Genomic DNA, 23,343 nt, shown 5'->3' on the forward strand with positions numbered 1-23,343 from the left:
TCACCACTGCAGAAAACATGAAGAGGATGACTCATCTATTTATGCTGCAATTGCACTCTTTGGAGTGGCAATCATGTCAAAGGTTGAACAAGCCATTGGGTTGTCTGTAATTTATGCCATTAAAGCTGCAACAGGAAAAAAAATTCTAATACAATAATACAAAAACTGTAATTTGGCAACTGACAGGCCCTCTGACGTTATACGTCAGCTCCCTACCTGGACAACCACAGACACACAGAACCATGAACTACCACACACTTAGTGTATTTATGTTTTTACTTTTTTTTTTTATAACACTTTATATTACTCACCTGATTTGGGTTGATTAGACTTAACGAGTGGAAATGGCCTCCATTGTGAGCCAAAGCCTTAAACATTGCTTGAATTATAATATCATTAAAAGTTATTATGGAAATATTTGTTTATTGGGGGTTTTTTTGTTTTGTTTTTTACAGTGACACCAAAATCACACACACCCTTTGCTTTAATTCAATTAATCCAGCTGATACTTATTAGCTCATCCAGCTGAAGGGCCAATGAGCTTATGTCACAGTCAGGCATCTGTCCATACTGAACAATAATCCTTCCTCTGAGGCTATTGTTCAGATTTTACAATAACTCAGACACAATAATCATCTAATAGATCTTCAACCAAATTCTGCTCCGGGTCAGGTGTGTCATTTCACAGGCAATAACCTGTGAATTGTAATGGATTTTGAGCCAGAGGAGCTGCTACATTATTGACCTGATTGATCTTTTATAACATTTCAATCTGCCCTCCGCTACATTATTTTATGAGTTATCAGCTCATCTTGTACCAGTCCATGATGTAGGCTGTGAGCTCGGCTATGGCAATATAAATTTACATTTGTGAAGTTAGCAATATCCTTGTGATAAAGGATGACAAGTTCAGGGCTACTTTTGTCACATTTGTTCTTATAGAAACCTAAAAGGCTTGCTCACAAGGGTGTGTGGTTTCCTATGTGAATCTGAGTCTTCTATGTAAATGTACTTAGTTGTGTTTGGAAAACTCATTGACACCAAGAGTATTTCAAATACTACCTTCTTGTCTTACAAATCACAATCATGTGCCCCTCTCTCTTTCTTACTAGAACACTTCATACTGTTGATCGAGTGAGGATTTCTGCTCTACATTCAACTAACTAGTGTCATCTGCTGGTAAGTCAAAGTACTACAGCATACTGCATGTTACTAGGATGAGTAAAAAGAATCTTTAATACACTCTGCTTTAAAAAAAAATGTCTCTTAATAATATTGTCTTTTTATTTATCATTAAAAAGTAAATTAAATAAATCAAATAAATAAGATTTTTTGATTTTTTTTTATACACATTGTTATCATCACCCAACTTCAACATTGAAAGCAGAAAAGTCTTAATGTACTGTTTAGGATATGGCTTTGTAAACAAACATTTTTTAAAACGTACATAATCAGAAATACGTTTGAGTTTAATTTAAAACTGCGGTTCTGCATTAGATCTTCAGTTTTTCTTGAAGAATGAATCCAGAGTGCCCGTGCTTGCACTTTGGGAGCGGGGTCTTTTTGGTGCTGGTCCCGACTGGCCTCTTGTTTTAGTCTTGCCCCGAGAGGAGTGGGCTGTGTCTGCTGCTGCTGCTCTGAGAGGATTCATAGCGGTACCGGAAGAAGAAGAGGAAGTGATGGTTGATGTGCCTGAAGAGAAGGACTGCTGGAGGTCCAGAGCAAAATGATAGTCATTGTGTTCTGGCATTTCCCACGCTAACACCTCCTGACCACAGCATTCACAGCTCATCAGATCTTCACTGGCCACAGTGGGAGGAGGGTGATTTGACTCCACATTAATGTCCAGTTCATTCCTTAACTCCTCACTTGCCGACTCATGAGATGCATTCTCTGAGCTAAGTTTTGACTCCAAGCCTGATGCCACAACAACAATGTCTTTGGTGTCTTCCTCATCAACGGGACCTGGCATTTGTCCGTTTTCAGGCTTGTTCAGTGCTGACCCTGAAACCTGGAGGCTTTTTTCAATGGTCTTCTTGTGAAAGAAAGAGGAAATGCCTGGGTGGGGGCTGGATGAACCAATTTTGGACTGAGAAACAGGTGTAAAAGAGGAAGCAGGACAGACAGCGTCTGACTTCAACTGACTAACAGAAACAGAAGTATTGTGAAGCGAGGAAGCTGGGAGACCTTCATTGCTGTGTGTACCAGAATCCTCTTCATCATCATCATCATCATCATCCTCCTTTCTAACCTTCTGTTTTTGTTTCTCAACTGCCTTTTGAAAAAAGGACTGGATGGAGCCGGTTTGTTTACACGGGGAGACATTTTTTGGTTCACGGGGTGGCTGCGTTGAAGTGCTATCACTGGAAAGAAAGCCAGCGATCCCCCCCGCTGATGAAACATCGCTGAATTTACTAGCTGAGAGGTATAACATGCTGAGGGGTGGAGTCCTGGGGACATGATGGAAGACAGTTTAAATTAAAAAATTTAAAAAAATAAATAAATAAAAATCACAGAACATCCCTTTGGCAAATTACTTTAAACCCTCTGCAGTATCCTGTTCTAATTACCATGCAGCCTGATGGTTTCCTGCTGTGTTCAGACTCTTGATAATGGCAAAGGTGTCGCTGGATATTTTGGTCGCCTCGTAGCGCACTAAAGCACAACATCTAGAGAAGCTGCTCATCCTCTTGTCGCCAAGCTGACGTACACCAACTGTCAGCATTTTAGCCACACGACCGTTCTATAAGAAATTAAAGGAACTGAGCTGAAAATAGTTGCATTTACGGGATTTGGCACTAATGTGAAACCCAACTGAAGAAAATATGGTTCAATGAGGGAAAAGAACTAAATTACACAACCAAGTATTGTGTCTTACCACTTCTCTGTCCTTGGTCAGCCTCTCCTCTAACTCAAGAGCCAGTTGATGAAGCCAGTACTGTACCTGCACAAATACAAATACTTTAAAAATGCTTGTGGAACACACTGAAAGAGCACAGAAACATTGGCTCTACCTGCTCTTTAGTAGCCAGCGATGTCTTCCCAGGAAAGTTTTTACTGCAGCCAATGGACTTTGGAAGCTGTCTTGGTTTCACAGCTTCAAAATCAATCCCCCGGCACAAGTCGTACAGCCACTGACTACATTAAACAAGGAAGCAGGATAAAGTTTAACGTCCCTGTAGTGCAGAAGGGTTTCCAAAATTACAAAGTTTCTTTTCTGAAGCAGAAGTTCAAGTACAGAAGTTCAGAAATGTTTAAGGAAGTTTAAAAGTGCAAAACTACTTGTTATTATTTTAATAACACCATGTGATTACTTTCTTAAGCAAGTTATGTCACCATTATCAAAATGATAGTGTTTGAAGGCATTTCTGGCTCTCTCACCCTGTTTTTTCTCCAAAGTGCTGCTCCAACTGAGCCTTAGAGAAGCGAGTGAGATCGCCCATGTTCTCTATTCCCAGAGTTTCTGTGATTGAAGTTCCCAGCTTACCCCCCAGGTTACGGCTGCAGGGAAATAAATAATACAAGAGGACAGGGTTTAATTTTAAGTTTTTGCTGCCACTCTGTCAATGTAAGCGATGACATAACTAAACTTACATCTTGCCAATGGGGAGACTGCTGAAAAGTTCTGTCACAGAGTCCAGAGGAAGAACAGTTTGTCTGTTGGGCTTGTTCAGACCACAGGCTAGTTTAGCCAATACCTTGGAAAGGTGAGCGGTAAATGATTATCTCTGCAAACACAGTTACCGGTCTGAGACTATTAAATAGGAGTTTATCCTACCTTATTGTGTGATATTCCTGCAGAACAACTGAAACCTGTGTGTTTCTCCACAGCTGCTCTCATTTCCTCAACAATCAGTGCTCCAACAGTTAGCTGCAGTTCTGCAGAGTTCTGCTCACCCACTGACGGGAACGTTAAAGATTCCAGCCACTGCTGGAGACCTCTGGATCGCTGTTCCTCTGAGCACAAACATGATGTTGTTAGGAGGATAAAGCCTGCCAGAGTTTTTTAGCTGTTATTCTTCGACAGCTTTCTGTGTCAACTGCAGAAACAACTCATTGGGTAACTGAAGTTAGCTTACAGCCTACCTTTATCCAACACAGTGTCCTCTGCAGAGTCTTCAGCTGCAGGTGAACTTTGTGGGTACCCCTGGATGTAGGTAGTTCTCAAGAGTGAAGTTTCGATTTGTTTGTCAGTCATATTTTTCAGTCGCTGCTGGACAGCAGCAGTCAAATCCATGTAGGCCTCATCAATGCTAGCTCTCTCAATCACAGCAAAGCGAGACATGACCTCAATCACCTCCACACTCGCCTCTCTGTAACTACAAAGGGGACAGAAAGAAGATATTTGCAGTACAGCTTTGGCCATAAGGATTTAAGACAATTCAAAAAATAATCGTAAATTTAATTAAAGACAATGTTGATCGAGTGTTGATCCAAAGATTTAATGTTGATCCAATTAAAAAGAGGAAGTCTCTGGGGATGTACATCAGCAGCAGCACTTACTTTGTCAAGTCAGCCTTGCCATGAGACTCACGCACTCGTGCCACCTGGAGGTCTGGGCACAGTTTTTTTGCATCATCCACCCACATGTTCCTGGTGACACCATGAGCCCTGGCCTCGTAGCTCACAGCTATAATACTAAGAAACAATAACATTTAGTCAAAGATCACAAAAAAAAAATCATAAAGTGTGAAAACATTTTAGAAGGATGTCTAAGCGGTTATTTGTGGGACATGAGGGCGGGTGAGTTGCCAACACAGAGACATCAATTCAAATGGTCAATGCAACTGAACACACGCAGTCGTGGGAACGAATTCACCAGTGGGTTACAAAGAGAGAGGGGAATGTTTAAATTCTCTGTAATCTAGTCAACATTCTGTTTTACAGAGTATTTCATTATTTCAAAATCTGCTGCTCTACTGGCATTTTCTCCCCTAACACCAACTATATGGTTTACAGAGAATGGTCTGAAAAAAGAGAAAATAAAGCTGCAGTTTTCTGGGTGAAAGTGCCTTGTGCAACTAAGAGGTCAAAGAAAATGGCTTCACGCTGATAGGAAGGCAACAGGAACTCAAATTCAAATAACCACTCAACTAAGTTATGCAAAAAAAACAACATTTTTAAACACAAAAAACGATGAACCTTGAAGCAGATGGGCTACAGCCACGTAAGACCACAGCAGGTGCCACTTCTGTCAGCTAAAAAACAGGAAACTAAAGCTACAGTTCACATGGGCTCACCAAAATTAGACAAGAAATGACTAATAGGACAGTGTTGCCTGGTCTGATGTGATTCAGGTTGGTGGTGGTGGTGTAATGTTGTGGTTTTTTTAGCAGAGTTTGTGCCCCTTAGTACAAACTGAGCATCGTTTAAACAGCACGGCCTACCATGTCCATCCCTTTATGACTACAGTATAACCATGTTCTGATGGGTGCTTCCAGCAGGATAACACACCACGTCACAAACCTCAAATCATCTCAAACTGGTTCCTTGAACATGCCAGTGAGTTCACTGCACTCGAATGACCTCCACAGTCACCAGATATCAGTCCACTAGAGCAACCTTTGGCTTTTTCATCAACCTTTTAACTCGATTTACACGAGTACGAACAGGATGTACGTAAGGCACACCAGAAAAAGAAAACTTTCGTAACTTTAGCTTTAGGAACCTAAGTCACCCACAGACCCAGGTTTTGTGTCACGGCTAGGTGTTTCAATTGCGTCGATCACAAAAACGGTATCTCTGTGTCAGAAACTCACCTGCCTCCTTTCCACGTCTTGTACTGGGCCACCACACAGGGAGTATTCCTCAGAGCTGGATTCAGCCTCTGCTCCACCTGCACGTAAAAGCAGTCCATGTCTACCAACGCCACCACCCTCTCCTTCCCGTACTCCATTATTAACGATGAAAATCTGTCGGTGGTGCTAAGATATGTGTCCGCTTCTTGGCGGGGCTGTTAATTCACAGCTGTCATCAGAACTGAAAGTTCGGTGGACTTGAACGGACCGCCAAAATACACATCGATCGCTTTGCATTTCGAGGGTTACATAAATACGTCATCAACAGTCGACGAAGAAGTCCCTTGGTAATATCGTCATCACTGAAGAAAACCAGAACTTATGTCATTCTACAGTTGCCTGCACATCGAAATTAGCTACCAAGACCACAAAGGTGCAAGAAAGTGACCAGATTCAAAACAACAATATAAAAACACTATATACACAATGTATAAGTTACAAGAAACACTGTGGGGCTGTATACAAGGGCATCCATAATATATTAAGGGCGGAAGGGCATTTGGTGATAGTTAGTGACACTTGCAAAATATGGAAAATGCAATATATTAATAGTGTCATTCTGAAATATTTTAAAAGCTGAAGTCTTCCTTTTTCGCCTTCTCCCTTTAGTGACCATCACATCGGATCATCTGCCTTCATTTCCTGATTACTCCAAATGAAAATCCCAAAAAGTAAATTGTGTTCTGTGGGAGAAACGTTTTCGTCACTCATCCGAATTACTACTTCAGTTTCAGCTGAAGTAGCATATTAAAAACAGCATGAAACTGACCTCACATCGTTTCGTCAGTCATTATGCAAATCTACTGTTTATAAGGTTGGGGAAACTAGCGGTCACCTGAGACTGAAAAAGTCAATTGGATAAGTAAAAAAACGTTTCTCCCACTTGAAATGCTACTTCCCACAACTTAGACATTCACATTACTCACACTCTCATTACACATACATATAGGATCTTGGGGGTGGGCACGATATACGGAGTCCAAATTACCATCAGGGTGTACACCTCACCCCTGGCGTCGTTGCCCACCTCTCAATTTTGAATACACGTAGACATTGAGGGCTAGCAGGAGGGACTATGCGCTTACCTGCTGCTCTCTGGCAGGTAGCTCCATGCCCTCCTGGGTTTTAAATGCACCTTAGAACACACATGCATCAACACTACAATGAGTGGGTGGAGGGAGGTTTGGAGTCTTCTCTCACCCCCGTTCTCTGCGGCCTGCTGGAGCGGGGGGGCTAGGAGGAGAAGTTGGCCGTCCGACTGCGGTCTGGAGTGTGGGGCCTCCCTGCTGCTGCGGAGTCGGGGCGGTCTGCCTCTCCCCACCGCAGGGAAAAGGGTAACACCACCTGGGTCTGGGTGCAGTTCCCCCCTCCAGGGGCAAGGGTACCTAGACCCAGTTCGTAGAGTACGCTTGGGGAGTGTGATCGTGTGTACAGCGTCTCTTTATGTCTGTCTCCACGTTGGTTGAGTGTGGAGTAAGTGCATATGAGAGCATGAGGGTGGGAATGGATGTTTGTGTCTGTGTGTGCCTGTATGTCTGTGTCTATATGTCAGGTTGGGTATCAGACGCCACCTCTCCGGGGACATCTCAGGCCCTCCAAGGTTTGGAGGCCTATCTCCACCCACCACCACTTCCCCTGCCAGTGGCGGACTCCCTCAGGTGTCGGTGCGTTGGTGGTTCTTTGTGTCTGGGGGTGGGCGTCCGGGTACACACCGGCTCACTCCTTGGCGGCCGCTTATCGGGGCCTGGAGCCTGGGGCTCGCTCGGGCCACTTCGGAGGTGGGGTGTCCCCGGCCTCTCGGCCTGGGGCTCGGTCACTCAGGCACAGCTGGCTGCCGGCGGAGCTCACGGGCGCGTCACTGCAACTCCCCCTGGCTTCTGCTCCGCGGCTGCTGAGTGAGCCCTCATCTGGGACTCTCCTCAGCTCTTACTGGGACAGTGGCGCGGCTGCCCCTCTGTTGGTCTTCCTTGGTCTCTTGTGTTCTGGGGGCCTCTGGATGTCTGGAGTTTTGATCTCCTCCATACCTGCTTCATACCCTGGAGGACGGGGCTGTGCACACTCCCTAGCAGATCGTTACATGGAGAAACCTTTGGAATGCAAGCATGCTGATCCACACAGGTATGCACACAGGTGTACACACGGGTATTCACAGACGCGGACTACAGCTTTCTTGGCTGCTGCCTCAAAGCACATTGTGCGCTGTCTATCTTGCGTGCTGCACAATATCGTTTATTATTTAGTATCTACTGATATCTACTGCTAGCTAGTTTATTGTGATGGTGCCGTTTTTTTATTATGTTGCTCTTTGTTGTTTGCTTTCTCTTCTGTTTTTTTTCTCCATACAGGTGACCCAGGTGTTTTGTTTCTTTTTGTTTGGTTTTTTTTTTCTTTCTTCCCCCCCTTCTCACCGTCTTTTCTCCCCTTTGGTTTTCTTTCTCTCCCTCTCTTTCTTTCATTCTTTCTCCCTGTCCTATCCCCCAGTCATGTCTGTCCCGTTTGTAGCAACTGAAAATAAAATAAATTCATAATTATAATAAAGGTCAATCAAATGGACCAATATGGCAAGGCCATGATGATCCACTTGGTAAAATAAATCCGCTTGGCTTCTTTGTTGGCCTTAAGACAACAATTCTTATGGCTAAAGATCCAAACGGGACACACACAAAAAAAAAGCAAGGTTTCATCTCCATGCTAAGTTGTAAAGAAGCATGACTGTATTTGTAACAGTACGAGCAGCCCCGCGTGGACCTCCGTCAGTCTGAGACAGCGGGGTCAGGCTGCGCAGGCCGCTACCAGAAACGTCACGGTAATGTTTTGGTATTGTGGGTCGTTTACGCCCAGAGCATTGTCTTGCAGGAAGGTCATGCGTATAGATTTGTTTTCTTTTCATTATGAAGGTTGGCACTCCCGCACACTATTTTATATAAAGTTTTTGATACAAACATGTTTTATTGCTTAAGTATAATTGAGGTTTTTGCAAAAGTATGAAGCTGTTTAATATGTGACTCTTAATGAGTTGTGAAATAGATGGAAGTTGCACACGGTATAGAGAAGTAAGTTTCATGTTCAGTGTGCTGTAAAAGATGTGTGTTTATTTTTGATCAATTTCAGTATTCAGAACAGGTACAGTTATCCACTTTAATTTCAACCAGATAAGAGTGTGGTTTGCCTTAAATACAGTTGAATATTGCTGTAAATTCACTGTAAACTTACAGTGGCATTTAATCGCTTAAGCAAGCAGGGATTTCATCTTTGTTATTGTGGCACCATTCCTGGGGCCCGTAACATTATAGTTTAGTATTTTATGGCTTTGGCATATATGGCTGCTACAGGTATTAACTAACTTATCTTCATTGATGATGTAACTGCTGATGGCTGATGGAAGTTGCAGAATGAATTCTGAGGAAGATGGAAACATCTGCTCATGTTCCAGTAAATGCCTGCAAACTCATTGAATAACTCTTCATCCTGCAACAAGATAACTTACTGCTAAGGCAACACAAAACTTTCTCAAGCTCCAAAAGGTTAGTCACCTGATAGATAGACATCAAAAAGGTGGTGAGCATCTATGACAGCTGGCACTGCATGCAAGGGATATGCAACAAAGTATTAAACATGACTGCATTCATGTACCTACCATTACTTTGTCCCAAGCACTGTTGTGCCCTAAAATGAGGTGGCAAGTGTTGTAATTGATATATGGTGGAACTAAAATGTATGTTAATGATTATGAATTAAAGTTCAGAATGTGCACTTTAATCACATCTGCACTGTTTGGTTTAAATTTTGACACTGAGAAGCACATTGTGGCTTTAGCAGACACTGAGTCAGAGTAACAGGAAAAGTTGTCAGAAACCACAGAAATGTCACCCACGTTACCAAAGAACTGACACCCGCTCAGAGAAGATGACCTTGCACAATGTAGAACAGTATTTAATTTGCACAATGAAACCCTTTCACTTTCCTGTTTTGACTACATTTTTATATTTTAGTTTTCTCTGTTCTATTTTCTTTTTCAATTTTCTATATGTTGCTAAGAATGATGGGTTTTGAAAAGCCACCAGCTTGACAGATGTTGGATGTATTACTATTTACTACATACACTCTTTATTTTGTGAGCCAACTTATGTAAAATTACTGATTTACATATGAGGAAGAATAACAGAAACGGCAGTGACAGATGCATATAAGGATGAAAAAAAGGAAGTGGCACTCACACTGTTTTTTCTGTTCATTTATCGATATGGCTGTCTATGCCAGGATTATTTATATGTTGACTGGACTAACAGGTATGAGGGGGAGGCTTTTAAAGTCCTTTAGCTTGTTTATTAATTTTTATGCTGATTATAAAAGTTCCAATAACAAAAATATATTTGTAATAGCCTTGTAATTGTTTTTATTTTATTGAGTTTTTTGAAGACATTATCTAATAAGGAAAAATGAAGATTTTTAAAAGCGTCTAGCCGATCAATGGAATTATTCCACTAAAGTGCTTTATTTGTTCTGTTCATGTAAAAAATATAAGCCAAAAAGAAAAAACCTTTTAAGCAAACGAAATAATGTAATACTTTATTTGTTCTCTGCAGGAGTTCACAGCATAACTACAGTCAGTGAAGTCTCAGTGAAAACTGGGAAATCTATCTCCATCCCATGTCTCTATGAGTCCCAATACAAATACCATGTGAAGTACTTGTGTGAAGGATATTATTGGAACTCCTGCAGTGATGTAGTAAAAACAAACACAGCAGACCCTTCAGGAAAATATTCAATCTCTGATGACAAAAAACAGCAAATTTTCACTGTGACTATAAACCAGCTGGCCTATGAAAACACTGACTACTGGTGTGTGGTGGAGATTAATAATGGAGCAGATTATCGAAAATATTTTAAACTGTCAGTTACCAGTGGTAAGTGCACATCTTTGTACATATTTTACATTGTTTCCAGGATTTCTTGTCACGATTTCTAACAAAAAAAAAAAACACAAATATGTTTTTATTTTACTAAAAAAGACTGAATGTGCTCTCATTTGTTGTTAAACGTCAATAAGAGAAGATATCTTAAGTCTGAATTACCAATGAATTTTGAAGGGTTTTTGTATGTATTGTATTTTTTGTGAACTTTAAGGGACCCCCAGTCTCCATGTGAATCATCAGAGGATTACAGGATATATTGGAGAAAGCACAACTATCAGATGTCACCACAGTTACTCTGGAGAAATGAAGTGGTGCCGGCTGGGCAGGAACTGTGTGACAGGATCATCTGGATCCATAGATGGAACAACAGTGACCACTTATATGAGCGAACCAAATGTTTTCACAGTGACAATGAGTGGACTACAGTCAGAGGACAGTGGCTGGTATTGGTGTGCTGAAGGGGACATTCAGATACCAGTATATTTAAATGTTACTGAGAAACCAATCACCAGTGAGTACAGCAAGCTATCATAAACTCCACATATATATCAATTCCATCCATTTTTAAATGTTAGTACTCTAAGAGATATTAGGATAATGATTGTCATAGTGCTCTAGTAATTATTTATGTATATTTAATTATAGCCACTGCCTCTACTGTTGCTCAAGTTACTGGAAATGGAACAATTCACACATTTGAAGACAAACAAGAAAGGTTTGTTTTTCAGTTTTATGTGCAGTATTTAATGAACTGTTCTTGTAAGGGAAACTGTCAAAAATTCCTTTATGCATGTCATTGATCCTTGTTAAGCTAAACTAAATTATACATTTTGCAGAGTTCCGTTTGACCTAAAGATCCTCATCATTCCTCTGAGCCTGCTGGTCGTGGTTGTAATTGTAGCTTTTCTTATCTGGTTTATAATGAGACAAAGTAAGTGTTATTGAAATCATTGAAACATTTAAAATGCAATTAAAGTTTTGAATATTGTGCATTGTTACACGGTCAGTAACAGCAGTTATCTTTTACTAGAGCTGAGAAAAGCAGAATCAACTCCCACAGCAAAGGTAAGAGATCCTGTGTGACAGGTCTATATGCAAAGAGTTCTGTGTGACACCAGTCTGACAGCGTTAAGTCTTTCTGTAAATTACATTTTGCTCATTCTACACAGATTGATGAGGAAGTGACATACGCCAGTGTAAGAAATGTGGGAAGAAAAACAGCTGAGGTAGCCCTAACATACCACAGCTAAACATTTATATTTAAGAATATAAGTAGACATTTTTTTTTAAAGCATGTTGGAACTGTAAAGTGTTGGCTTTCTATTTTTGTTCATTCCCAGGGGTCATTTACAGAAGGTGATGGGGAAATCACATACAGTTCGGTTGTGACCATAAAGAATCAAAGTATCAAAATGGTAAATATTAAACATGATAGCAACCGCATCCTGTTTCCCACTTCCTGTGTTTCCTTCATTTAAAATGTTGGTGTCCTGGTATTTTGTGTGTCACTTGGAATTTGGTCACATTCTGCTCCCCCCCCCCCCCTCCCCCCCCTAACTGTCATTTTTGTTTCTGTTCTCCAACAGGGTGAAGAAAAAGGCACAGAAGTTACATACAGCACATTAGCTACTCTCCACTGAAATATTTAAATATTATAACTTGGCAACTTTTTTGTCACGTTTAACTGTTGTTTAACAAAACAGGTATTCGACAGAACATCACTTCATATTCTCTACTGTTCACTGGTTTCACCATACTTAAGCTATTGTGCAGAGGTCTGGGGCAATAACTATAAAACCAAATTACATTCACTTTTTACTCTTCAAAAGAAAGCAATTCGAATCATCCACAATGCAGGTTATAGGGAACATACAAACTCACTATTTTTGCAGTCTGAAATATTGAAAATTGACGATATAGTGAAATTCCAAACAGCACAAATTCTATTCAAAGCAAAAAATAAAGAACTGCCAGGTAATATTCAGAGTATGTTTTTTTTTGAAAGAAGGAAGTTATAATTTAAGGGGTTTTTGTAACTTCAAAACAATGAAGATACGTACTACAAGAAAAGGCTTTTGTGTTTCTGTTCAAGGAGTGAAACTATGGAACAAACTGAATATGGAATTAAAGCATATGTCCATGTCCAAACATAAAACTGTTCAAAAAGAGTTATAAAAATATGATCTTCTCGATCTATAAAGAAAAGGAAAATATTTAAATTAAGTGAATGTCTCTATTTAAAAACAAACAAACAAAAAATTCATGATGTGATATTATAGTATATAGTATATCAGAAATCTGTTCACTATTTTTATTACAAATTATATCAGTAAGGAAGCTGACTAAATATTCACTGATAATTTATGGGACAGGGGTGGGATTAAATAAGTGTATACTTCTTCCCACTCCCTTTCAACATGTAAATTAATCAGAATGTTTTTTTGTATGTAATTTGTATAGTATTTTTTTCTCTCTTATTTCTTTTCTAAATGTACTTGTATATTGTTCACATGTTGAAATAAATTACCAATCAATCAATCAATCAATCAATCAACTATATTCCTAAAGCATATTCCTGCATATTTGCAAAGGGAGTCAAAGAAGCGTTGATCTGTTTGCTCTTTTATAGAGATCAGTGACATTATTCTTGTTTTTTATTGTAATAAAGAAGCATTGCAAGCATCAACAATAATGGCTAATCCTGACTTCTATCATCTTTGTTGAATGAGAGTGGAATGATATACTATTTGGAACGATTAAGCATGCAGTCTGCCTTTACGTACATTTTTTAAACATAAATATGTGTGTAATGAGTCATTCTAAAGAGCTCACTAAATCGGTACTGCAGTGGTATTGTAATAGGACGCCACCACTGCAACAAGTCACTTTGTTAAATTTCCTAGACATTTCAGAATCAGCTGTAAGTTAGAACAGTTGTGGCCATCTTCCTGATGCAATCATGGATATTTGTTGTTTCATCCTGGACACGGTTCTGACACACACATCCTCAGCCTCTTTCCTTCCACTTAGCCTACAGTCTGAGGGTGCTATATTTGGGACTAAAACCCTCCATGCATAGGACAGAGTTAGTGGCATCTAACTTCTCCTTTGCCCAGCTTATTAACCCAGCAGGGTATTTGATGACTAGCATGGTGTAGGTATTAATAACCCAGGATTTGTTCTTTCCATTCAGCTGAGTCCTCAGGACTTGACTTACACTCTGGAGGTATTTGGTGGTTGCGGCCTTCTTAGTAACATCTTCATGGTTCCCATTTGCCTGTGAGATTCCACCGTACTCAGGCTACGTTCACACTGCAGGCCTTAATGCTCAAATTCAATTTTTTGTCTGCTTGTTCACACTACAAATAAAATTTGACAGCAAACACGCTCTAGTGTGAACCCTCAAAGCGGCCCGCATGCGCAAAAGAAGACGTCACACACAACGCGCTCTGTTTAGACCCAGACCAAACAGTATTGTTTGACTGATGGCCCTTAATATAAAGACTTTTTTCAGACTTTACATTTTCCAATTTTGCTTTAAGTTATAAAATTATTTTGTTATTTACATATGGCCTAATAATTATCCTTATTGCTGTTTTAGAGAGGAGCGGTGCTTCAAAGGCTAGTTGCAGATTTCTGTCAGAATCAGCAGATTATACAGTACAAATAAAATCTTCACGTTTCTCCAGCGTCTTCCCAACAGTTTCACTAACATCTACACGGGATGGCTAGGAAGCGTTCACGATGTCTTCTCGGACGCTTCTCCAGCGCTTCTTCGGTGCTGATAATTGGCGTCTGTCTTGTGTCAGTGACGTAAAAGACGGATTTAATCCGACTTGACCATTCAAACAGCAGTCGCTGTCTAAAACATCAGATATGTATCGGATTCAGTACCACATACGAAAGTGGCCCAGGTCGGATTTGAAAATATTGGATTTGTACTGTTCACACTGTCATACCATGATCGGATATGTGTCACAAAGGGTCAAAAAAGTCAGATATGATGCACTTTCATCTGCAGTGTGAACGTAGCCTTAGTTATTCTCAAGGTCTGCAGTGTTGCCTTCTGGTAGTGCAGTCCCCTCAGGGCTGGACGGGGACAAAAAGTCAATATGGCCGGTGTGCCATATATCTATATATTATACATATATCTATGCATTTCATTTTGTTTGACAGTTTTTAATCAGTTTGGTACAATTGCTGTTATTTATTTCTTTGTTGCATTGCAGAACGTCAAAATTTAAAGCTACACTTTAGCTGTTAGCAGTGGCTCATGGTTAAAGTAGCCAATTATTTAACCCAAATCCTTGAATCTCTCATATCCTATTTATGTTCCTCCATCTATACTCTATAATTTTACTTTGTCTCTTCCTCACTTATCTACAGCTGGTGCTCCACCAGTAGCCTCCTGAGACTGTGAGGCCTGGTTATGAGTTGTTACTGGTACTAAAGCCCCACAGCTAACAAGTCGGTAAATTTGACACACTATTATTAGCTTGCTTTTTGTTGTTTTCTCTCAGTTTTCAAGCTCCACCTTTTCACCACTTCTTCCAAACTAAAGTTTTCCTACAACGTGCATAAGCGCACAGTGAAGATAGGGGAGGGGCTGGTCCTTTGTCAGCTCACTTTTGTGAAGTGTTTTACATAGGAGGAAGAGTGATTGCAACTGCAGTGGCAGTGGCATACTTAGAGTTGAAAAATAGGAAGTGTTGCACTTGGAGTTTTCAAGTGCAACAGTTCATACGATTTTGTCTGCTCACTTATCAATATGGCTCTCTGTCTCAGGATTATTTATATCATCACTGGACTAACAGGTATGTGGCAGGGGCTTTTAAAAATTGCTTAGCATCTCTGTTGATTTTCAATTTCCAATAGTATTAATTTGTAATTTGTAATAACTTACCAAAAGAGATTTTATTTTATTAGCAAAACATTTAATTCTGAAAACATGTACATAATCAACAGAACTATTCTATTAAAATGTGCATTTGTTTCTTTGCAGGAGTTCACAGCATAACTACAGTCAGTAAAGTATCAGTGAAAACTGGGAAATCTATCTCCATCCCATGTCTCTATGAGTCCAAATACAGAAACCATGTGAAGTACTTGTGTGAAGGAGCTAAATGGAGATCCTGCAACGATGTAGTAAAAACAAACACAGCAGACCCTTCAGGAAAATATTCAATCTCTGATGATAAAAACCAATTTTTTTTTACTGTAACTATAAACAATCTGACAAATGAAAACACTGATTACTGGTGTGTGGTGGAGATTAATAATGGACTGGATTATGGAGAGCATTTTCAACTGTCAGTTACCAGTGGTGAGGTTCCATCTTTGTTAACATTTTAAAGTGGTTGTTATTAAAAGTTAATAGAAATAGACGTGAAATCTAAATTGCCAATGGTTTTTCAAATCTGTATTTTTGTCCTTCTATCCACTCATTACTTTATTTATTTTAATGTTTGTCCTTGAAGGGACCCCCAGTCTCTATGTGGATCATCAGATGATTACAGGATACATTGGAGAAAGCACAACTATCAGATGTCACCACAGTAACTCTGGAGAAATGAAGTGGTGCAGGCTGGGCAGGAACTGTGTGACAGGATCATCTGGATCCATAGATGGAACAACAGTGACCACTTATATGAGCGAACCAAATGTTTTCACAGTGACAATGAGTGGACTACAGTCAGAGGACAGTGGCTGGTATTGGTGTGCTAAAGGGGACATTCAGATACCAGTATATTTAACTGTTACTGAGAAACCAATCACCAGTGAGTACTGCAAGTAATTATGAACTTGACATGTGCACAAGAGATATTAGCACAATCATTGTTACGTGTATGAAATCCATCCATTTATAAATTTTAGTACTCTCAGAGATATTAGGACAATCATTGTTACAGTACTCTAGTACTGACTGTTGTTTTGTTGAATTATAGCTACTGCCCATACTTTTACTGGAGATAGAACAATTACCACATTTAAAAATGGACAACAAAGGTCAGATATCTTTTGTATTTGCAGTAGATTTAGCGACAAAACTGTTATTTTGACTAAAAACCTTTTATGCTAAACTTAATTATGTGTTCTCAAACTGCATGTTGCAGAGCTTCATTTGACCTCAAGATCCTCATCATCCCTCTGAGTGTGTTGATCTTTATTGTAATTGTGGTGTTGTTCATCTGGTTGATACTGAGAAACAGTAAGTCTTGTTAAACTTTGATTTAAATCCAAACAGTATTTACTTGAATTTATGCATTATTGTTGGCTATTTTGCATTGTTAACACAGAGTCTGTAACAGGTGCTTTGTTTTTTCTCTAGAGCAGAGAAAAGCAGACTCATCAGCCACAGCAATGGTGAGTTATATTGATTTATTTCTCTGTGAGCTTGGTACATGATTCTACAAGAATAGCTAAATTAATTGATAGGGAAAACTTTTATAAGTACAGTTTTGCAGATGTTCTAATTATTTTCTGTTTTCCAATGCAGGCCGGAGTGGAGGTAGCATACGCTGAAGTTAGACCCAAGAAAAAACACTTAGGCAAGGTAAACAACAGCTGTCCTATCAAGAAATCAAGTCTAGGATTTTCAGTGAATATACTGACATTGGAAAGTAAAATGTCTAATTGATCAAATTAATCTTCCAGTATTGTCTTCATGCATGCTCAATCATCCATAGAACGAAATCCAAAAAGTTAATCTGTTCTACGTCCAGAAGAACAGATTCAACTCTCCTTTAAAGCTCTGTATGGAAAGAGTTTGGAGTAACCAGGCTGACACCTTTCAGTCTTTCTCTAAATTACATTTTGTTTATCCTACACAGGTGGACCAGGAAGTAATATACACCAATGTGGGAAACATTAGAAGAAAATCACCCGAGGTAACCCTAACATACTACAACTATACATTTGTATTTGAGTATAAGCAGACTTTAACTTTTTTTTTCTTAAAGAATGACACGACTGTAAAGTGTTCTGTTTCCACTCCTTTTGTTTTCCCCCAGATGTCACTTCCTGAAAGTGATGGGGAAGTCATGTACAGTTCAGTTGTTACCCCCAGGGATCAATAAAGTATTCTGATTCTGATTAGAAGAAAATCACCCGAGGTAACCCTAACATGTGTCTGTGAAGGTTCTCAGTCATCCAGGTCATCGTAGTCAAAGGAGCTTGCAAAGAAAAGCGTCTGGACTTCTTTAAGTTGCTTGAAGACGTTTCACCTCTCATCCGAGAAGCTTCTTCAGTTCTAAGGTCAAATGGTGGAGAGTCCATCTATGTCCACTGTGAGCGATCATCTGTGAACAGAGGCGGGGGTTTACGACACCAACTCTCTGCCATCTATAATCCAGTTTTGAGATCCCTTCCCAGACGCCTTAACGCCCACTCACATCCTGGGCCATCTGACCTCAGGAATTCGCATGATAAGGTGGGGCCAGGTTTCACAATGAACACACCCGAAACTCTGGCTGATTGGAACCCACACCCAGTTTCACACCTTGGCTCAGGCGATTAGAGGATCATCAGGGGGTTCTTTTGTCCCTCTGTGGGGGGTTACTCCCACTGGAACTCTCCACCATTTGACCTTAGAACTGAAGAAGCTTCTCGGATGAGAGGTGAAACGTCTTCAAGCAACTTAAAGAAGTCCAGACGCTTTTCTTTGCAAGCTCCTTTGACTAACCCTAACATACTACAATTATACATTTGTATTTGAGTATAAGCAGACTTTAACTTTTTTTTCTTAAAGAATGACACGACTGTAAAGTGTTCTGTTTCCACTCCTTTTGTTTGTTCAGTTGTTACCATAAAGAAACAAGAGGGTAAATATTAAAAGACCTGAAACCAACACACACGATTTCTCACATACTGTTTCTCTCTTTTCAAATAATTTAGCTCATTATCCTCATAAGACATGATTCGCTTTAAATTTGGTCACCTTGGTCTTTGCTTTTTCTTTCTAATCGTCATATTTGTTTCTGTTCTCTGTTCTCAGGGTGAGGCAAAAGACACAGAAGTTACATGCAGCACATTAGCCAATCACTACTGAAATCTTTAAATATTAGAACTTTTGGCCTTTCTGTCTCTTTATATCTACCTTTTACTGGTGTTTTTGCAGGATACAGTGTTTTTTTTTTTTTACTGTCAGCAGATCAGTCACCTAGCCATGCAGTATGGCTACAGATTTGCATTCTCCAAAGAGCTCACTGAACTGGTCCAGTAATGGTATAGTAATAGGATGGGACTGTTGCAACAAGTCAGTTTGTGAAATTTCTTCCACAATCAACTCTAAGTTATGTTATTGCAACCTGGAAACATTTTGGAACCACAGAATCTCAACAATGTATTGGCAGTACATGTAAAGTTACAGAGCAAGATTGCTGAGAACTGAGGCGTATAGGGTGTCTTGTCTTGTCACTTCCTGTTTTGCTTTGTATAACCTGTTCCTGTGTGTGTGTGTGTGTGTGTGTGTGTGTGTGTGTGTGTGTGTGTGTGTGTGTGTGTGTGTGTGTGTGTGTGTGTGTGTGTGTGTGTTGTGTATGTTGTGTGTTTAGATTTATGGAGATTGTTTCCTGCTATTCAGTTAGTTTTCTGTCTGCTATAAACACACTCTTAAACCTTGTTGAAAGAACATCCCAGAAGAGTCGAAGCTCTTATAGTTGCTTAACTGTCAGTTTTGTTTCTCAACAGGGTGAAGAAAAAGGCACAGAAGTTACATATAGCACATTAGCTACTCTCCACTGAAATATTTAAATGTTATAACCTTTTGCATTTTGTGTACCTGTATTACTGGAGTCTTTGTCAGACAAGTGCTGCAATGTGTTATCTGCTCTCATCAGCTTGTTATATGATTTTTTGTTTTTAACTGCTGTTTAAGAACTATATTCCTGCATATTTGCAAAGTGAGTCAAAGAAGTGTTGATCTGTTTGCTCTTTTATCAAGATCGTTGACATTAATCTTGTTTTTTTGTTATTTTTTGTAATAAAGAAGCATTGCAAGCATCAACAATAATGGGTAATCCTGACCTCTATCATCAGGTTGTGTGAGAACTCTCAGTGTATATCAAACATTTTGTCTTTGTTGAATGAGAGTGGAATTATATACTATTTGGAAAGATTAAGCATGCAGTCTGCCTTTATGTAAATTTTTTTAAACATAAATATGTGTGTAATGAGTCATTCTAAAGACCTCACTAAATTGGTACTGCATCTTTGTTTCATCCTGGACACGATTCTGACACACACTAATCCTCAGCCTCCTTCCTTCCACTTAGCCTACAGTCTCAGGGTGCTACATCTTGGACTAAAACCCTCCGTGCATAGGACAGAGTCAGTGGCATCTAACTTCTCCTTTGGCCAGCTTATTAACCCAGCAGGCTATTTGATGACTGGCAGGGTGCAGGTGTTGATAGCCCAGGATTTTGTTCTTCCCATTCAGCTGAGTCCTCAAGACTTGCCTTACCCTCTGGAGGTATTTGGTGGTTGTGGCTTTCCTAGTAACTTCTTCATGGTTCCCATTTGCCTGTGAGATTCCACCTAGCTAACCTCAATGTCTGCAATGTTCCCTTCTGGAAGTGCAGTCCCCTCAGTTTGTTACCGTATGACTCAGGGCTGGACGGGGACAAAAATTCAATATGGCTAGTGGGCCATATATCTACATATTAGATTAGATTAGATTAGATTAGATTAGATTAGATGAAACTTTATTAATCCCTCGGGTGGGTTCCTCTGGGAAATCCAGTAGCAAAGCATCGAAAGAAGTTGCATGTTACAGATACATTAAGGGGAATGAGAGTAAGGATATAAGCATAAATACACCATATATACACATATATAGATACGGAAAATACAATATGGATATATAGGATTGCTCATTTGAGTAAGTATATTGCACAGTGATTATTGCACAGTCAAATATAAGAAAAAAGACAAAACAAAAAACAAATATTGCAAATATTGCACAGTGTAGAAAAGCACCTACAACTCAGTTGTTCCCGCCCTCCCTTGTCCCCCTGTTTCTCCTCCCTCTCCCCTCCAGTGAGGAGTTAAACAGTCTGATGGCGTGTGGGACAAAGGAGTTTTTAAGTCTGTTGGTTTTTGACTTTGGGAGAAGATACATATATCTATGCATTTCATTTTGTTTGACAGGTTTTAATCAGGTTGGTACAGTTGCTGTTATTTATTTCTTAGTTGCATTGCAGCATGTGACAATTAAAAATTACACTTTAGCTGTTAGCAGTGGCTCATGCTCAAAGTAGCCATTCATTTAACCCAAATCCTTGAATCTCTCATATCCTATTTATGTTCCTCCATCTATACTCTTACTCTTTGATTTCATCTTCCTTCATCTCTTTCTCACTTCTCTACAGCTGGTGCTCCAGCAGCAGCCTTCTGTGACTGTTGTGGTCGCAAATTTTGAAGCCATCATGATAACCTTATCTTCACCAGCGATTTGGAGGTCCAGCTTTTTTTTTTTTTTAGATCCAATTGAAATCAATGCATTGAAAATGATTCTGTGGGAAAAGAGTAGTATTCTTGGAACAGTTTAATACACTGCATCATATGAACAGGAGGAAAAATACATACAAACATTTTACCTGAGAATTAAATAGCAGAAAGCAAGCAAAGCAAAACCCCAGGGTGTACAGGTTTAAGCGCATGCAGATTGGGACCAACCCCACCAGACAGATAGCAGTAAAAAAAGCTCAGAGGGTTTTCCCAGGTCCTCTTTTAAAGGTGCCAGTAGTCCCACCTCCTGCTGCTGAGTAAGTTTCCCATGCGGCCAAAAACAGTAGGTGCAGGGTCAAGTATGGGCCAGGGCCATTTCCCAGAGGGGCACCCTTAGGCTACGTTCACACTGCAGGTCTTAATGCTCAATTCCGATTTTTTGATCAAATCCGATTTTTTTTGTCTGCTCGTTCACACTACAAATAAAATGCGACAGCAAATGCGCTCTAGTGTGAACGCTCAGAGCGGCCCGCATGCGCAAAAGAAGACGTCACACACAACGCGCTCTGTTTAGACCCAGAGCAAACAATATTGTTTGACTGATGGCCCTTAATATAAAGACTTCGGACTTTACGTTTCCCAATTTTTGCTTTAAGTTATTTTGTTATTTACATAATAATGTAAATAACCTAATAATTATCCTTATTGCTGTTTTAGAGAGGAGCGGTGCTTCAAAGGATAGCTGCAGATTTCTGTCAGAATCTGCAGATTATGTACAAATAAAATGTTAACGTTTCTCCAACGTTGTCTTCCCAGCAGTTTCACCGGATGGCTAGGAAGCGTTCGCGATGTCGTCTCGGTCGCTGATAATTGGCGTCTGTCTTGTGTCGGTGACGTAAAAGACGGATTTAATGCGACATGACCATTCACACAGCAGTCGCTTTCTGAAACATCGGATATGTACCACATACGAAAGTGACCCAGATCGGATTTGAAAATATCGGATTTGTGCCGTTCACACTGTCATACCATGATCGGATATGGGTCGCATAGGGTCAAAAAAATCGGATTTGATGCGCTTTCGCCTGCAGTGTGAACGTAGCCTAAGTTTAACCATTTGCTTTGTCTTCTGACAGTAGGTCACAACATAGTGTGGTGGCAGATTTCTTTTCTCATGTATTAATCACATATTTCAACTATATCACTTTAGTATAGTAAGAGTACTCCTGTCACCAGTTTGTTTGCATGTGGAATGTCATCATAAGTGGGGCCCAAGTTTTATTGCACCTTCACAGCAGACTCATTTTCCTCTTGAGGACTCTGGACATCCTATTGCAGATGAGGTGACGGTTGGTCGGAGCTTTTCTTACACTGAACAGTTAAGGATCTGCTAATAATTGATCTGCTGTGGAATGTTCTTTGTTTAAGAGTGTCTGTGTCTGCGTATATAAGATGTAAGGGCGGTGGCCACAATTCAGAGATGGTCCTGGTGTTTCACTGGGATGTTCTCTCCACACTGCAATGTGTTTATTAAACCCAATTCAAATCAAGCTCACTGGTTGTGTTGCAGGTTATTGTTAAATTTTCCACAACAATAGTCAAAGGTCACACATTAGTACCCCAAATAGCATAGTTTCTTGTGATAATCTTACGATATACATGTGTATAATTGTTACGCCCCACTTAAGAATGAAGTGTCGACTGGAGTGAGGGGTAACACAAAGTGAAAGGGAACACATGAACTACTGGAGAAATAGATGTCAGTATACAAGATTTATTGCCTAAAACTACTACAGTAAAACAAGCACAGGGAAGCTCTTTTCTTCAGGGTCTCCAAGGCCAAAACAATAAACAAAACACCCCCCTTTAGCTAGAAATCAAAACCAAGTACTCACTAACCAAAACAAAATACAATGGCTGAGCTCCCTGTCTAACCAAACCAGGAGAAAACAGTTGAAACAAAAATGGCAGAGAACCCCTACCTGCTTCCACAATGACAAACTAATTAACACAATAAGGGTACACCTTTGCTTACAATAAAAGAAAGAAAAACCAAAGTTCACAGAGGGTAAGTTCTCACACACATACACACTAAGGCCCGCTGCCCAAAACTCTACAGCTCACAGCTCTGGCAAACATGGGGAAAATGGCAGGGGGTGTGGCAGTTTAGGACGGCAGACTAT

General features: G+C 40.0%; 3 protein-coding genes across 3 annotated transcripts; 2 read left to right on the top strand and 1 right to left on the bottom strand.

Annotated features, from left to right (window-relative positions):
• Window positions 1-1,488: 1,488 nt before the first annotated feature.
• On the bottom strand, window positions 1,489-6,011 carry polh (polymerase (DNA directed), eta). The gene is made up of 10 exons (XM_085369185.1): window positions 5,760-6,011; window positions 4,504-4,638; window positions 4,087-4,319; window positions 3,779-3,957; window positions 3,595-3,698; window positions 3,382-3,501; window positions 3,015-3,138; window positions 2,879-2,944; window positions 2,571-2,743; window positions 1,489-2,450 (listed from the first exon to the last, which is right to left on the bottom strand). Exons 1-10 carry the CDS (start codon window positions 5,894-5,896, stop codon window positions 1,502-1,504), a joined length of 2,220 nt encoding a protein of 739 aa, XP_085225311.1. The 5' UTR covers window positions 5,897-6,011; the 3' UTR covers window positions 1,489-1,501.
• A 4,030-nt stretch (window positions 6,012-10,041) lies between these two features.
• On the top strand, window positions 10,042-13,997 carry LOC146619890 (polymeric immunoglobulin receptor-like). Its single transcript, XM_085369846.1, has 8 exons — window positions 10,042-10,087; window positions 10,385-10,705; window positions 10,926-11,225; window positions 11,384-11,429; window positions 11,551-11,645; window positions 11,745-11,779; window positions 11,884-11,940; window positions 13,908-13,997. Exons 1-8 carry the CDS (start codon window positions 10,042-10,044, stop codon window positions 13,995-13,997), a joined length of 990 nt encoding a protein of 329 aa, XP_085225972.1.
• Window positions 13,998-15,482: 1,485 nt separating this feature from the next.
• On the top strand, window positions 15,483-19,456 carry LOC146619891 (polymeric immunoglobulin receptor-like). Its single transcript, XM_085369847.1, has 8 exons — window positions 15,483-15,528; window positions 15,717-16,037; window positions 16,192-16,504; window positions 16,828-16,922; window positions 17,043-17,077; window positions 17,211-17,267; window positions 17,545-17,601; window positions 19,403-19,456. The coding sequence occupies exons 1-8, from the start codon at window positions 15,483-15,485 to the stop codon at window positions 19,454-19,456; spliced, it is 978 nt and encodes a 325-aa protein (XP_085225973.1).
• Window positions 19,457-23,343: the final 3,887 nt, after the last annotated feature.

Source organism: Diplotaxodon limnothrissa, linkage group LG13 (genome assembly GCF_057381915.1).
Source record: "Diplotaxodon limnothrissa isolate DT_005_m linkage group LG13, D_limnothrissa_male_GT1.1, whole genome shotgun sequence".
NCBI lineage: Eukaryota > Metazoa > Chordata > Actinopteri > Cichliformes > Cichlidae > Diplotaxodon > Diplotaxodon limnothrissa.